This window comes from Anomalospiza imberbis, chromosome 5 (assembly GCF_031753505.1).
Source record: "Anomalospiza imberbis isolate Cuckoo-Finch-1a 21T00152 chromosome 5, ASM3175350v1, whole genome shotgun sequence".
In the NCBI taxonomy this organism is placed as follows: Eukaryota; Metazoa; Chordata; class Aves; order Passeriformes; family Viduidae; genus Anomalospiza; species Anomalospiza imberbis.
Window position 1 is genome coordinate 43,927,724 of NC_089685.1, and position 16,874 is coordinate 43,944,597.

Sequence of the window (16,874 nt, forward strand, 5' to 3'; positions counted from 1 at the left end):
CTGAATGCATCACAGCTGTGGACAACATATACTTCAGTTTTCGGGGCTGATGACTTCCAGCTCTATCCAAAACAATTTCACCTGTAATTCCAATCAAGACTGCTTCCCAATACCAGCTTTAGCAGGAAACATCCCAAAAACTGAAGCCTGAGGTTAGATGACATACAAATATGAGTTGGTGAATATCTGAATGCTCTCAGTGTGCTCTCAAAGAGCCAGCTGGGCATAGTGTGCAGTGTACAGGACAAGTTGAGCAGTAAGTGACAAGGTCTCCTGCCCTCTCCTATCAGTATCCTTAAATGCCTTAGGATGTCCCTGCCTGTCAAAGATTTCTCCTCTTGCTGTAGCTGGAATGGTTATGATATGGTCTCCTGAAGCTCCTTTCACCACTGTTCTCTGCTCCGACATGTCCTGAGCAGTTTCAGCTGAGAGGGCAGAGAGGTGCAGCCGTGGGCAGCAGCAAGGCAGGATGCAGTGCTCCATGGAGGGAAGGGCACTGTGCCAACACATGGGGCTGAGCTGAGCGTGCTGGAGGCACAGCAAAAGCCTGCAGCTACAGCACAGGGCTGCTCAGGACCCTGGGGATGTGGAAAGTTACTGGTACAGACATAATTTCAAAATAAAAAGTGGGTTTCAGCTGCTGCTCCTGGAAGAGGTACCCGTTTTCTTAATGAGCTTACTGAAATTTGTTTCTTTTAAAATCACATTTAGTGCAAGGGGAATATTTCTGTCAGTGCTTTGGTTGCACTTGGTTAAAGACACTGCTGTGACACCGGCTAGCTTGGCATTTAAAATGTCATTTAGACCAGAAAGCAACTGAACCTGAATACTGAGGCAGATGTCATGAGCAAAGGTGAACTTTGTAACTGAATGAGGTTGCTGATAAAAAGACTGAATTGCAGAAGCATTGCAGAAAGCCCAGCGGATAACCACTGATTCTTCTGCATATGCTTTATTTCCTGTATGTACTTGTGCAATCTACCTTGGAGGAGCAATGCTACAAGAGATGTCACTGAAATTTTGCATTTAAAATCCAGAATTTGCTGGTTAAAGCAGGATGAGCAGATTTCTGTCCACTCCAGAAATGGGATTGATGATATTTTCTAAAGCAAGCTACTGAGTCCTAGACTTGCTTGCAGGCCAGGAGGACATGCTCATTTTTCTCTCTTTCTATGTAGCATTGCTGCACAGAACAGTTCAAAACTGCTTGCTACCTCAACATTTCTGTTCCAGATGACAGCAAAATGACAAACAGGCTGAGATCTCTTCTTTCGGCATGGAACATGTAGGAAGAGTTACTGCCTATCCCCAAAGTACAGAATCTCATTCCCAAATGTACCTCCTGATGTGTGTTTAGGACACAGTCCAAAAAGCCACAGGACAAAGGAGGAAGAGGAATGAAATTGGTAAAAATCGCATTAAGGACAAATAGAGGCAAAAAACCAATTTAAGAGTTAATTGCTCTACCTGTGTTTGAGCCCACAGGGCTTGTATAGATGAGTGTTAGTGATGAAGTTCTCCATTGGCGTGGGGGCAAACTTTGTTCCTAAGGTCAAATAATCCATCAAGATAAAAATGTTAAACAAGTCCTTTCCACTTATGCTACTCAGTATGGTTCAAATTGCTTTTCAGCTGTGCCCAGTGCTTTTGCTGACTTAAAGTAAATTAAACAATATCCTTTTCTAATTAGACAGGTTAGGAGATGTTGGTGCTACTTCCTACTAATTTAAAGACTACAACTAATTAAAAGAAATTAAAGCTAAAACTCCCACTTTAAAACAATTTGTTAATCCAGAATTTGATTTAATAAGGAAGGATACAACTGAGGGTTAATTAACCCAGTCAGAAGGGGTTGCAGAATAAAATCAGCCAGTGTGGAGTCAGTGGTGCAGCCACTGTGGGTGTTACTGGGGAACAAAGTTTTTTTCTTCTTGACACGCAAATTCGAATATGTAATACATCCAATCCCCTTCTCAGTCATCTTTAACAACCATTTCTGTAAGTCATTACACTGAGTGTAATTGTTAAGGGGCTGGCAGTGGGGTCTGCAGGAGCCTCTGTGGGGAGAGGCCAAGGCTGCCCTGTGCTGGATGCAGCCAACGCAGCACAGCACAGGGCTCAGTCCGGTTGCCAAACAGGGGCACCTCTGGGAAAGAGGATTTGAGGTGGGGAAAAAAATATTGCACAGGCAGAGGATGGAAGGGGGAAAGAAGTGGGCAGTAGTCACCTGAACACCAAGTTGAAATCAGGCGGAGGGTGAGGAAGTGCTGCCAGAGCTGAGATTCCTGGGAGCCCCAGGAGGAATCCACACTAGCAAGCAGGCATTTCCCAACAGGACCCTCAGCCTATGGAAAACCCATACTGGGTTTATCTGAAAGGACTGCAACTCATGAAGAAGACCTAGGCTGAAGCAGGGGGCAGGAACAGCAGAGCCCACAACAGCTGTTACGGACTGACCACCATTCCCTGAGGAGGAGGCAGAGGAGTCAGGAGTGAAGGTGTGTAGTGGGAAGGGAGGGTGGTGTTTTACAGTTTTTGACTTTGTTTCTCACTATGCAGTTTTAATTGGCAATAAATTAAAGTCTCTTTTGCTCTTGATGGTAGCAAGCACTCTTCCCATCCTTCTCAACCCATGAAGTTTCTCTTTTCTTTCCCAACCAGCTGAGATGCTGGGGTGAATGAGAGGCTGGGTGGACACACTGCCCATCAGTTATCCACAGAGTAGAGCATCAGGTACAGGAAGCCCTGTGGAGAGGGCAAGCTTTGCTAAAACACATAAGTAGACTGGAATAAAAGTCAACCATTAGCAAGATACAAAAAAAGCCACAGCCCCAACCAACTGTCTTTCAAACGTGAACTTGCCAGCTTCACATTTCTGAGACTGGGTTCTGGCACATTTTACTTCTCTACCTCCTAAAAAGGTGCACAATATTGAACTTCCAAAGACCTTTAAAAGTCTTGACACAAGAGAGCAAACAGTCCATCTCAAACACTTATGAGAACATCTTGTAATGCACCCAGACAGCAAGAGAGATTTTTGTGACAGAGGACCCTCTTCTTATGGTTGAGTTCCCTTATGGGTGAGATGTCCTTTGATTCATGTAGCCTTACAAGTTTTATATTATGTTTCATCCCATACTGGAACACAGCAATGCGTTTTACATACTGATGCATATACTTAAGAACTTTATGAATGAAAACTATAATCCTGACCGGTCAAACTATTCTAACTTGTCTTGTAAAAATTTAAAGAGACGGCTTCCCAAAACAGTACGTGAAGAGTGCATTATCTGCCATGCAGAGACAGTAAAAGGATGATGTTAAAAATGAGAAATCTGTAATTCAAATGCGTATTTGTATTCTGCTGAATGACACAAATATGAGTAAGTATCACAGGAATGGTTATCATGATAAAAAAGAGTTTGAGAGCTACTTATGTGAAGACAGGACACTGACAATATGAGAAAAAGCACAATATATTGATGAGATTAAGACTTGTCATGTATTCTGCCCTATTTCCAAAATTTTCTCACTTGTTTCCCTGCCCCCAATTCAATAAACTAAACTACAGTTACTATAGGAGGCTTTTATTCCGAACAAAACCAGTGAAAATACAATTTACACTGAAAGCCCAAGCTGAGACAAGTCATGTTGTTGCTGTTGTTATTTGCTAGCTGTTTTAGGTGGGATCCACTCGTGTATCTTCTTGCGAGTAGTAGAGTAAGGCACATACTGCTCAGGAGTGCCACTCACATTGAATTTATGGTTCTCCCAGATAAATTTACGAGCAACTGGTGGATGAGTAGTTGGAGGGTCATCCGTCATTGAGTGGAGCCAGCGATGCCTTAAGAGGAAAAAGACATATTGTTATTAAGGAACATCACAGGATGTCTACCAAGCCTACCTCCTGACTCCCAAGGGTCCTCCTCTGAAGAGACACTTAGTATTTATTCCGAGAAGGGAAAAAAATAATTTTAATCCCGTGTGACTCTGAATGAGACTACAGGATATTGATTTTAATTAGTTTCACAAGCATAACTGATACGTAACAGTTTTGGCTCCAAGCAACTGAAAGAATGCCTAAGTTCAAATTTCCTGGTCCTTTGTACGCTCAGTATTTGGGCAGAGTATCTTGTCACTTGTTTGTACAGCCTTCACCAGGCAGCCAGGTTAAGGCAGGCACTACAAATGACAAAATCACGATGTTTGGTTTTGTTGCCTGGGCTTTTTCTTCATTAGGTTATGGTGATTTGTTTTGTTTTTAATTGCCAGAAGACTACCCTGCACAACAATTTCAATGCCATTTTCAAAGCATACATGATGCTGCCACTTGGGATACAGATTAACGATGTAAGTACACCTAAAACAAGCACGTAAATATTTACTGCCTGCACAACACAATGATTAATACCAATCAGTAATAGGGTAATTACCAAGTGATTCCAGTGATTAGCCTTTACCTATGAACTAAATGTCAATCTTTCTCTGTGCAAGCAACAGTAATGATCAAGCAAAGCATTTTCCCTAACAATTTACTGAAACACTGCGGCAGGGACCAACTGAATTGATTTCATCCCTTTCCTATTTCAGTGCCTGAAGCAACTTTCAAATACGAATTACATTTTAATTATCTGTCAGTTTACATGTACTTCATACTGTGTGTAGTTACAACAAAAGTGAGGTTATGACATTTTTTGCGAGCTTATGTATTTTTTTACTGAGGTAGAATTAAGGAGATTTCTGCTAATCAGCTTTTGCAAAGACTTGACCTAAAAATATGAAGTCCTCTTTTCTAGTTCTATTAGAAAACCTACAAATTGCATCTTCAGCCCTTAGCAATAAATCCAGCACACTTCATTTATACAGCAAAACAAAACCATGATAAATGTGGTGAAAAATAGACTGACAGGTATATTCTAAATCCAAAGAACTCTACAGAAAGTTGGTAATCTTTTCAAATTGCTTCTTGACATGTATTAAAAAAAAAAAATCACAACTTTGGCTATAACTTTAGTACAAAAATTTCACTTTAAAAAAAGTGTCAGCCTAAAGTTCTTTTTCTAGAAGTAAAAGCCAAACAAAACCCCCTAACTATAGCCACACATTGTAGGACTAAGGGCTGCCAGGAAACTGGCTTGAAAATAAAATAAGATGGAACCAGAAGATTGTTTAAATAAGATCGTTAAGAAGAAAAAACTGTGTTTAGAGGCAAAGAACAACTTCCTGTGGGAAAAATGATCCACTCTGGAGTTTGGAAGTTATACACATGTGTATAATGCTCTTCCTCTCTCCGCTCTCCTTTGTAAATCTGGTCTCATTCAAAGTGTACATTTTGCACTGCTTTCACTAAAAAAAAACCAAGATAAATGGCTAACAATTTCTGTCAGGGAAAAGGTGGGCCCATAGCACTACTAATCATGATGTGGTCTGACGATACGGGACCAGATCTTGCTCAATTTTAACCTCGGTGTTTTAAACTAGCCTCTGAAATGCCCTGGCCACACCACACAAAGCTCTCACCTTGGGTGAACTCTCTTGCCCAATTCACAGCTGTCAGATTAATTCTGTGTACTACTGTGCTTTACATCACCTCAGGAATCACGTGTCTTATGACAGCCTGCATCAAGGTTGGCAGAAACACTGCAAAAAAGCTAACTTGACAGAGGAGGGATCCTGCGCTCACAACCAACAAGCTCTCCATTGCTAACACAGAAACAGAGTTTGTGGCATGAGAGGGCAAAAGAATAGTCCATTCTGCTTGTACTGACTCAAGGACTGCATTTCAAAATGCTTTGCAGTATCACTCCAGAGGAGCCCCAGCTTTTCAAAACTGCTTACTGTAACATATGCTGGCTTCGGCCAGGGTAGAGTTAATTTTCTTTTAAAAAATAAAAATTAAGGCTCGTATTGCAACGTGCAAGGGGTATTAATAAAGTTAATTTAACTCTTATACGATTGTGCTGCTTTGGGCTGGGGTAGAGTTAATTTTCCTCATGGTGGCTAGTATGGGGCTGTGTTTTGGATTTGTGCTGAACACAGGGCTGATAACACAGAGATGTTTTTGTTATTGCTGAGCAGGCTTACACAGAGCCAAGGCCTTTTCTGCTTTTTGTACTGCCATGCTGTCAGGGAAACTAGGGGTGTATGGGACGCTGGGAGGAGACACAGCCAGGACAGGTGACCCTAACTGTCCAAAGGAATATTCTGTACCACATGGCATCATGCTCAGTATGTAAAGTAGGGGGAAGAAGGAGGTAGAAGGGGATGTTTGGATTGATGATATTTATCTTCCCAAGTCACCATTATGCATGAGGGACCCCCGCTCTCCTGGAGATGTCAGAACACCTGCCTGCCCATGGGAAGCAGTGAATGAATTCTTGTTTTGCTTTGCCTGTGTGCAACTTCTGCTTTTCCTATTGAACTGTGCTTATCTCAACCTGTGAGTTTTCTAGCCTTTTCCCTTCCGATTCTCTCCCCAGTCCCACTGGAGGGGGAGTGAACAAGTGGCTGCCTGGGGCTTGGTGCCTGGCTGGGGGTTAAACAATGACATTGACAACTTAGTGATGATTCTGGTAACAGTGGATAAGGATCCTGCACACAAATCCCTATTTAGGCACCTGTCATCACACCTCACCATCCTCATGCTCCCCCGGAGCCACACACACCACCAGGACAGACAAAAGCTTGTCAGACAGAAATCCTGTTACAAAGGCCTTGAAAGACAGTCTGGAGCAAGCACAGCACTAGAACTGTATTAATGCTGAGCTAAAATCAGCTATATCCCAAGCCTGTGTGATGTCTGGCACTTCTGTCATTACAAGTGTACTTGTCACGCATTCATTCCTTGAAACATCAGAAAAGTTTCACAATAGCATTTAACAGAGTAGCTTTAGCTGTCATTTAAACTATTGCTTTGCAGCTTCTAAAGACTAAATCAATAAAATCATTTAAAATACAGCATTTTTGAGTAATTAGTATCTTTAGGTTTAAGATTTTCTGGATTTCTATACATCAACATGAAACCAGGCTCAAATTAAAACAGATCAGCAAAACCAACCCTTGAATCACATTTTCTCACTGGAAAGTAAAAATAAAATTGCTCACTGACAAGACATGCCAGTAGAGTCACAGGTATTGAAAAACATGAAGAGATTTCAGAAGTTTGTTTAGACAATCAATCCACTATGAATTATCCTTATATTTAGGAGTTCCAGGGCTTAACCTGGTCATAAAAGATTCCTCTTAGAAGCACAACATGTGACTTACAAAAGCATTTTGGTCCGCAGAGTCTGCTCTCTCAAACAAAAGCTCCCACTTTCCACTTAAAATCTTGAAAACTTTAGTTTGGGAAGACTTTCCTTTTGACACTTGCCTCAAAGAATAATTTGAAGCTCTGAAATCTCGGACTCTACCCTCAGATGCTCAAGAAAAGGTTTTCATGCACTAGATTGAACAGCATGAATAAAGAGATATGACATCCTGCAGATGACCAAATTTCTATACAAACTCTGCCTATAAATCCATGGCGGAAAAAAAAAAGGATTCAAGAGCAATTAATGACTGAAAACCTACAAAGAAGTAGACCACTTGCACAGAGCACAGAAAAATCAAGAGGATGCAAGCAGCTCTGAAGAGGCTGAAGCAGCTTCCTGAATCGGTGTACAGTCACTAGGAAGCAGACTGAGGCCAGCAAAGCCTTTGCACTTTTTCTTGCATAAATGGATAAAACACAACTCAAAGTATCTTCAAAAGCTCTCAAGACTATGTAGAATTTTTTTCCCAAAGTTTTAACAAATATTTAAAAGCAAGTAGATTTCAAACTGAAGCTACAAGGGACTGGAGCCAATTATATGATGTACAAGCTGTCAAACAAGAACTGAGGCTACACAAACTCGGCATCCACTACCATATGTGCATCTGCAAGGTTCAGGCACAGCCTGCACCAGCTCACCATGTTTGCCAACTTGTTAACATCCATTTTTTGCCACACGTTAACCATGCTGCAATGAGACAAGATAAATTAAGATGTGGGTTCAGGTCATAGGGCAGAGAAGGAAGAAGGGATAACAAGTGTGTTTATTTGTTTACCATGGGAGATAACTTTAATTTCTCATGCAAGTTACTACACCACAGCAACGAGATGGCATCCAATTTACCTGAAAACACCAAATCAGGATTTAATCGAGTTATAAAACCTCACAAATTTATTGTGAAGCTACTAGAAGGATGGAAATTTTTCCAATCCCCTTCTTTTTCTGTTCAATCTTTCTGTTTTGTTTTCCTTGAAGGCAAACTTGAAAAGCAGAATTTTTACAGGAGAATTGCACATTTTCTTACATTTTCTAGTGTGCTGGCACTTTAAGTCTGCAGTGCTACATTCCTCCCTGTCAGATCAACTAAAGAGGATGCAGACTATTAAACTGAAGGTAAATTTGCAGTACGTGGCTATACAATTAACCACTCCTGGAGCTTCTTCCAAAGATGTCAGATTTGCATCATAAGCAAATAAACCTCAAAGTACAGGACAGACACCACAAATACACAGGACAGTCCTGGCAAAATGAAGTGTCCCTACAAAATGAAAAACTATTCTCAAATTACAACTGTTCTTTCCCCACAGGATCATAATGAAACAGCAATTTATTTTTAACTAGTGTATACTTACACCAGTTGTCAATTTGTTTGTTCAAAGTATTTGGCCAAAATGCAAACCAAAGTACATTACACCAGAAATACAATAAACAAACAGCTTAAACACAGGCCAAGGATTAGTGATGCTGCAATGAAGACGTCCATGAAAACACTAAACAGAGTCCCCACAGGCATTGCTATAAACGGATTTAACTTCTATTGTTTATACGTTCACAGAGCACACCCGATCAGTGTGTTCAAAAATGGAAGCACTGAGTTCCTGCAAACAACACTGACTAGCAAGAGACAAAATAAGTATTTGGTTTCTCTCACTGTCTTAAAGTGAAAAAGATTAATTTGTGTAAGGAAAAAAAAATGTGCAAAATATCTTGTAAAGCATTACAAGGAGATTAATATTCATCATTCCCAAGGCAAGTATTAAAGATTTTTTTTTAAAATCTAATTAACATGTCTCCAACAAAGTAGGTACCAACATCTGGATTTTAGAGAAAACAACAACAAAAACAACAACAACAACAAAAACAAACAAACAAAAAAGAAAACCCAGAGTAAAAAAGAAGTGAAATAACAACTAAATAAGAATAAACCACAAGTCTACATATTCTAGTATGGAAACATTTTTTAAAAGCAACAGTCTTGATTCCCTGGAGAGTAGACATATGTCAAAACAACACTCTGATTTCCTTTAGACTGTACAATTTCAGTACATCCGTTGTCAAAAGACATTACATCAATTATTTCAGAATACTGAAAATACTCAATAGCTCCTAAAATGGTATTACAAGATGTTATTACATATAAGGTGGTTTTCTTGCTGCTTTTTCTTTTTCTCTAGTATCTGAGAGAAGGTAAAGGTTAGCATTTTCTTCCAGTTGTTTCCAGAACTTTTCAACATACCAAAATGCTTTTTTCCAGTTCATCATACATGAGCTTCACTTGTTTGTACTTGAACACTCATTCACATCCTACAGTGTGAATTCTAAGTTCTGAAGGCACAGAACTTACTGCAAGAAGAGGATACAACAGCATACCCACAGAACTTCACTGAGCTGAACTAAATTAACTGAATTCCAGAGTAAAAACATCAAACATCAGTGTTTAGAAGAAGCATTCAGATCACACCCACCTCTAACAGTGGTACTTTACTATTATACTATGGATTAATTACTTTCTTTATTAGTAGACAAATTTCTAGGTCCAAAATAACCACTCATTACCTGTTGCACAACTCTAGTGTTACACTGACAGCAGCTTGTACAAAATATTGCCAGTCTCAATTCAGAAGTCTATGCTATGTTAAAAACTTAAGGCAGAATAACACCAGATTAAATTTTTAAAAAAGTCTTTAAAGACAGCATTTATTTCCAGTCAAAATATTTCTATTTTTAAAGATGTCTTTAAGCTGTATGGAAGTACACATCAGTGATTTAGATGTGTCACAAAGCTAGTATTCCTACATAAGAATAAACATATGTTATCATAGGACATACAAATTTATCAGCAAGAAACACCATCCCCCTCCTTATGCCCCCTCCCCCAAAACAACCTCAAATCCACAAACCTGACTGGTATTGCACAACTAGGTTTTCTGACAAAAATACCTTAGAACACAAGACTGTTTACCCTTTTGTGCCTCATTACACTCACCAGTCCTAAAAATAATGAAATCTTTACTGCTTCTTTTAAAGGAATTTTTTCCACATTGATAGGAAAATACGGTTTTCTACCTCATTAATTTCTGTGAAGTAAACAAGCCACTTAAACCTTTAAACATCACTTTGACTGTCAGGAAGAAACCCTTGACTGAGGTCTGTAAAGAGGCAACAAATACCTCATAAACATAAGGAAAGGGAAAAAAAAAAAAGCAAAATAAAACCCAAAACCTGTGGGAAACAAAACCTGTGCCTCAAAATAAAGAAAATCTTAAAACCTAGCACAGTCTAATGGTGCATAACAACCAGAACCAAACCACAGTTATGCAGAGAGCAAGGCACAAACATCCTGGTGTTGGAGATTTTAATGTCACTTCCAAAAACAATGCAATTCAGTTCTTACCAAATAAGACAGAAAAAAGCATTAACTACATTAAACATAATATAAGGCTGGGAGAGCTTGAAACAAAATTGACCACCTAGAGAGTCTACCCATATTCTCAAATGTTCCAGCGAGAGCCACAGTTTAGGAGATTTTATAATCAATCCCAGCCTTGGCACAGAACATCCCAGGAATAATAAAAACTAGTGTTTGCTCAGTCTACCCAAACGCTTCTCTCCTGATGCCACCTTTTGCTGCTTTGTGGCTGATTCCTGTTCCTTAAGAATTACATAGAGATTGTTTTTACTAGTATACATTGTTACTTTACATGATGTGACTTTTCCAGGAAAACAAAAAAAGAGTCAACACCTGTGACCAGAGACCTTCTGGAACTCAAGGCTGTACAGAATTATTACTGAAATGCTTGAATAGAAAACAAAACATCAATAAAAATTATAGTCAAATAGCAGTCAACATATGGAGCATCCTGGCACTTTAATGTTTACTACCACATCAGTGTATATAAATTGAAACAATTATGCTGTTAGTGGCTCTGGGTTAAGGAATGTTGTTCCACCATTGCCATATGTTCCTTAGGTTCTTGCTTACGATGAAAATAACAAATATTTTACTTCTTGTGGCCCAAGGCTTTGCCAAACCATTAACAGGGAATTACAAGTAATGAAGAAAATTAGAAGACTGTTTTGACCTGCTCAATCTGGCTGGCAAAATGCTTTTCTTAAGCCAAAAAGGAGTGAGTGCCTCTGCCAGGACAGCAAGCAATAAACATGAAGGCAGTTCAACATCAGGAATGACAAGTGTGAAATCTTCTGGTCATAGACAAGACAGCTATGACCATGAAAACTTTTCTTTAATCTTCTGCTTTGTAAGATATGAAAATATAAAGCAATTACACAATTGGTATCCATCCACATTATTAAGCTAAATATTTTACCATTCAGGGGGCACCATGCTTCCATCAACTTCCCAAAAAGTATTTTTGCCATTCATTTCATCAGTATATACAACCCATCTGTGCCGACCTTAAGTAAACAAAAAGAAATATCATATTAGCTCAAAAAAATTATTTTCTTATAAAGGAGAGAATTCAGGAAAACCAAGGAAAAACATTTTGAGTGACAGTATCTACCATAATGGGCACTTATTTTTAAACCAGCACAGCTTCTGTTTTCCAAGTCTTCTGTATTTCCACTGTTACTGTAGTTTTAGATGAGAGAATATAACACTCTCACAAGGTAGGAAATATTGGCTATTGTATAAATACTGGGACATAGGAACTTATAAAATTTTCAGGCAGAGAAACAGGTTTGGGGTTATTTTCCTCCGTTATGAGGAGTCTTTTCCCAAAGGACATTACCACTGATAACTTAAGACTAAACTAAATTTCAGCTACACAAAACTACCAAGCAATATTAACCAGCAAGTGCTTTCCCTGGTTACAGTCCAAGTTAATCTACAGTTAGCTTGACCTGACCAGTGTGCCAATTGCTTATGTGTCACCTGTGTTGCTGTAGGTGCTGTCTTTTAAAGTACTCTAGAAGCTTGATTTAAAATCCCATTACTTAAGGTAATAGTAAGTTTAAGCCAACCTGTGCTCTTTGCCCTGAAGCGATCATATAAGTGAGTAAAGCTGTGAGGCAGTTTTAAATGTAGTTCTCCTTCTTTCCCAAACTGTTAAACTACCAGCCTTTAGGTCACGGACCAAATTCAACTCTCAATCACATTATCATATAGCTTTACCTACACAGAGACCTACGGGCTTATATTTATCCCATATTCATTGTTTCAGATTGACTGTGTTTGCACATGAATTGAGGGATGCAACAGAGAAACATAAGTTGTCAAAGCATTTCTGTAAGTCTAAGACTCGCTCAAGACAAGTGCAGGGAAGTCAGGCAGGCAACAAGTTGCATTTCACTAGCAGAAAGCACACAAGCTATGTGGGAGCTGCACAGTTGGCTGGGAGGTGTTCACATTAGCACACGTACCAAAGAAGTTTCTTTTGTCTTCATAGTATTTGTTTCCATATTTGTCAATTCCTATCAGATTACCAGTCTTCAAATCATTGACCCTGTGAATTATCAAAACAACAGTTTCAGTTGGTGTCCTCTCAGGCTGAAATTGTGACAGAGATTTCTTCAGGGTTAGTAAAAATCTGTATATATTTATGCAAAGCTATTTTTTAAAAAAGCTATTCAAGCTTATGAATTGCAAAACAATCACCAACTCCTGCAACTAATGTGCACCCCACTGACAGGATGATAAAAGCCATACAAAAAGGCTTTCAGGGACTCTCACTTTATTTAACAGCTCGTTACAACAGAAGATAAAGCAACTCTACAATGTAACAATTTAACACCGACAAAACCTTAAATACTGTGGGAGTCCCAGAGGCACATGTTAATCCACTTTGTAGGAAATGTTACCATCCTTCTCAACTATTAGCAGCTGCTATTTCAGCCTGAATTGCCCAAGTGGTCAGCACTGAAGCAGCACAAGACACCTCTTATGTCTGTGTGGGCAGTAACCTCTAAGAGAGGAATAGTAATAATATTTTAAGCCATTGCAGCTGCTTGCCAAGGAAATACATGCTAAGCCCGAAACTTTAATTGGTACTTTCTTGCTTTTGTGTAATTGTGAAAGACCCAAGCATTCACCCCACAACTCTGTGAGACTTACACTGACCCAGATAAGGTATATACGAGTTTCAACTCTTTATATAGAACATATTTTACATTATTGTAGAAATCAATCATTAAACTGAGCCTATGATTTACATTCTAGTCATAAAACCTTAAAATTAATCAAAGTGCTCTTTTCCCTCTATATTTGCAATTTTGCTTTTCTTTTTACTGACATTTGTCTCAGGCAGCATTAGATAGGGAAAAGTTTCCTCTCAAAGGCTTTAGCTGTTTGTAGTACTATGCACAGTCTCAACTCAATCCCAAGTGAGAGGAGGAATGTGCTCAGATGAAGTTTTTTTTGTTGTCTTTTCTCCTAGGGTGCATGAAAGTGACAATCATTCCAGCAAGTATTTGTTTTAAGCCTCTGTGGTGGCAGGCAGAGAAATTCTCTGACACATTCAAAGATCTCTGGCTCAACTACAGAAGCCTGAGTTCCCAGCTTTAGAAAAAGAAGAGCCATTCCACTGCATCTCCCTTCCTTTTCCCCCTCCCTTTCTTGCAGTGTTCTTATGCCCTTGTCCTGACTTCATGCCCTGAATACCAATATCGGACACTAAGAGGTATTTATGGCTTCCTGAGAATATTTTCCAACCGATTTCACCGAATTTTAAGTAAGGAGAATGTTTCCAGCCAGAAAGGCTCTTAGTAATTTGACTTCATAGCATATAAATCTTCTGCAGCTGCTTCAGTGGAAAACATATAGAGAAAATCAGGGAAATTCAGAGAAAGAGTCTCCTGACTTGGGTGAATAATTTTTTTCCAGTTACCAGTGATTACTTCTTAAAATCAACTGTTGCAAGAAAGAACACCTTGATAACTCTTCCTTTAAACACCTATTCCTTGAGCTGGGAAGGATGATTTAATGGCTTGAAAGGTGAGCAGGAGGCAGCAGCTGTTTGTGGTTGGTGTGGTTATGAGGATTGGCTGTGCCTCCCCACCTAGCACACCTAACTTCAGTCTTCTGAAGGAAAAAAGTCTTGCCTGCCCTCTTTTTCTTTGTTGTAGAAAGGTGTCAACACAGCCTTCGATCTCAGACTCACAAAAGATCTCTGAGGAGACATTTATTAAGCTGTGCTTAGGAAGGAACCACTCTGATGACACCTAACACTCAAACTCTTCCACACTTTCATTTCCCCAGCTTCACTTCTTGAGAAATGTCAGAGTAATAGCTACAGCCTGAGAAGGAAAACAAAGTGGAGGAAAAAAGCTGGGAGAGGGAGGGGGTTAGGTGTGTGACAAAAAACAGTAATTGTAATAGCAGTAAAGCACTAGCCAGGAAAACCATGCATTTATCTTACTGCTCAACAGGGACTAAAGCCACTATATGAAAATACTCATGAGGCCTGACCAGCACCTGTGTAAAAGGTGATGTTTAACTCCTCAAAACAGATCAATTTAAGCCACAAGAAATAACAGAAAAAAGGCCATTATGATGTGTATGGGCAGGAGGAAAGCCTTCAAGAAGGCTCAGAAAGCTTGGCTTGTTTTTTCTAAGATAAGAAAGCCCTTAATATATAGCAGGATATTTTATATTTGCAAATCACTCCTATCCCATATTCCTAACTTCCCAATATTGATTTAAAAAAGGCTTTTTAGCATGTGATCGGGCCTAAAACATTTACTGGATACGTCCTAATACTTTTCCAGGACTAACTATAACGATAACAGAGGTTACTGACACTGCTGAAGTTGGATCACACACTATTTAGACTTCCACCCTACCTTTCATCAAGGATCTGAATGAAAAAAAGAGTACCTTTGTAAACTTGATGTTCACAATTCAAAATACTTGTCACAAGAAAGAGAGGAGATGTGAGTGAGGGAAAAAAAAAAAACAGGAGCAAGTTTAATGTGGACAAGTGCAAGATTCTGTAGTTGGGGAATAAAGTACTCAGACACGAATGGAAACAAAGGCTGTAACTTATTTTGCACTAAATGCCACTGCGTCTGGAGGGCATCCAAAGCCGAACATAAGTCAGCGGTGACAATCCACTGCCAAAGAGCAGATGTGATCTGCAGTTTGAAGCGAATTAGAAGAAAGAGAGCAAGTAAAGCAGATTAAGCAATTCTCTTGCTTTACACCACGGGATTTCAGCAATACACGGATATCAGACTTGTACTGTTCAAGAAAGCCACTGCCAGCCTGAGGTTACCCAGAGCAAAGAGCACGGTGGTACACAGAAGCACTGAGTGTAGCTACAGGAGAGACACGGCTGTGGCAACAGGACTACGGACTGGGGCTGGACACCAGGACAACCGGCCCGGGCAACACCGACAGCTCAGCATGCATGAGCCCTACAAGGTGCCTCAAGAAGAGAAAACAGCCGCGGGCCCTGCCCGGGGACCGCTTCAAGCACAGCACCCACTGCCGACCGGGACACGCCGCCCTTGGCGGAGCGCACGGCGGAGCGAGCGGGGCGGAGCGGGCTCCTCCCGAGGCCGGCCCGGCCCCGCGCACCGCCCGCCGGAGGCAGCGCCCCTCAGCCGCAGCCCCGCCGGCACCGCTTCGCGCGGGGCAGCGCGCCCGCGCCCGCCCGGCCGCCTCAAGGTGACCCCGCGGGGCGGCGGTGGCGCAGCGGGGAGGCCCCGCCGCCCGCGCCGCTGCCGCGTTACCTGAGCAGCTGCAGGATGGCGCCGCGGGCTCCGCCGTGGCCGCCGATGTGCTTCAGCGCCCGCTTCAGCACCTGCACGTACTCCGCCATCTTGGGGCGGGCCGCCGCCTAACGCCGCCCCGCCTCCCGCCCGGGCGCCCTTCGTGACAGCGGCGGAAACGGAACCAGCAGCGAGATCGGCTTGCGGGCCTTTCGTACGGCCGGCGAAGGACACTGCGATTTGGCTCCCAGTCTGTACAGTCTGGATTCGTATAACAATTGCCTACTGCTTACACGTGAAGGTCAACAAGATACCAAGAACTTCAGGATAGGGAGAGAAGCCTCTTTATAATAGACAATATATAATCAATTTATAATTGTCTACTGACAGTCCCTTATTTCACACAGGTCACAGGACGTGGTGGTGAGAAAAGTTACCAAGACTTGGCAGTGAGGAGTCCCCTGGATCAGGGGGCAGGGCTGGTGACATCTCACCCTGTGCAGACTGCGGGTGATGGCCAGAGGAGAGCTTAACAGTCTTGTCTCTCCTGGCTTTTCCCAACCCTGGCAGGCCATCAAGGAATAATGCCTTTTCTCATCCATGAAACCTTTGTCTCATCCATGTGTCCACTCCACTTCTCCATCTTGTCTCAGTGCCTTCTGGTTCTGCACCAGCCCGAGGAAAGACCTTTGATTGCCCTGCTGTGGATGTTGGCAGGACTTTACTACTGTTGCTACAAGGCTGAGCAGGCAAGGTGCAGAAACTGCACCTTGACCTTCACAAGGCCACTGCTACACAGGGCAGGCAAAAATAGATCCATTGTACTTTGTTAGAGGAGGCAGGACTTGGAAAAGCACCTGGTAAACACATCAGTGCTGCAACCAGTGCTGG

At 41.2% G+C, this 16,874-nt stretch overlaps 1 protein-coding gene across 1 annotated transcript; it reads right to left on the reverse strand.

Moving 5' to 3' along the window:
• Positions 1–3,571: 3,571 nt before the first annotated feature.
• On the reverse strand, positions 3,572–16,162 carry NDUFA12 (NADH:ubiquinone oxidoreductase subunit A12). The gene is made up of 4 exons (XM_068190397.1): positions 16,005–16,162; positions 12,696–12,778; positions 11,642–11,729; positions 3,572–3,844 (listed from the first exon to the last, which is right to left on the reverse strand). Exons 1-4 carry the CDS (start codon positions 16,091–16,093, stop codon positions 3,664–3,666), a joined length of 441 nt encoding a protein of 146 aa, XP_068046498.1. The 5' UTR covers positions 16,094–16,162; the 3' UTR covers positions 3,572–3,663.
• Positions 16,163–16,874: the final 712 nt, after the last annotated feature.

What these genes read in the sequence shown, in the direction of transcription:
- NDUFA12 (XM_068190397.1), bottom strand. Translation starts at nt 16,093, where the DNA reads ATGGCGGAGTACGTGCAGGTGCTGAAGCGGGCGCTGAAGCACATCGGC. An exon ending in GCCATCCTGCAGCTGCTCAG is followed by an intron (nt 12,779 to 16,004) that starts GTAACGCGGCAG and finishes GATAATTCACAG; the next exon opens with GGTCAATGATTTGAAGACTG. An exon ending in AGCATGGTGCCCCCTGAATG is followed by an intron (nt 3,845 to 11,641) that starts GTAAAATATTTA and finishes TTTCCTCTTAAG; the next exon opens with GCATCGCTGGCTCCACTCAA.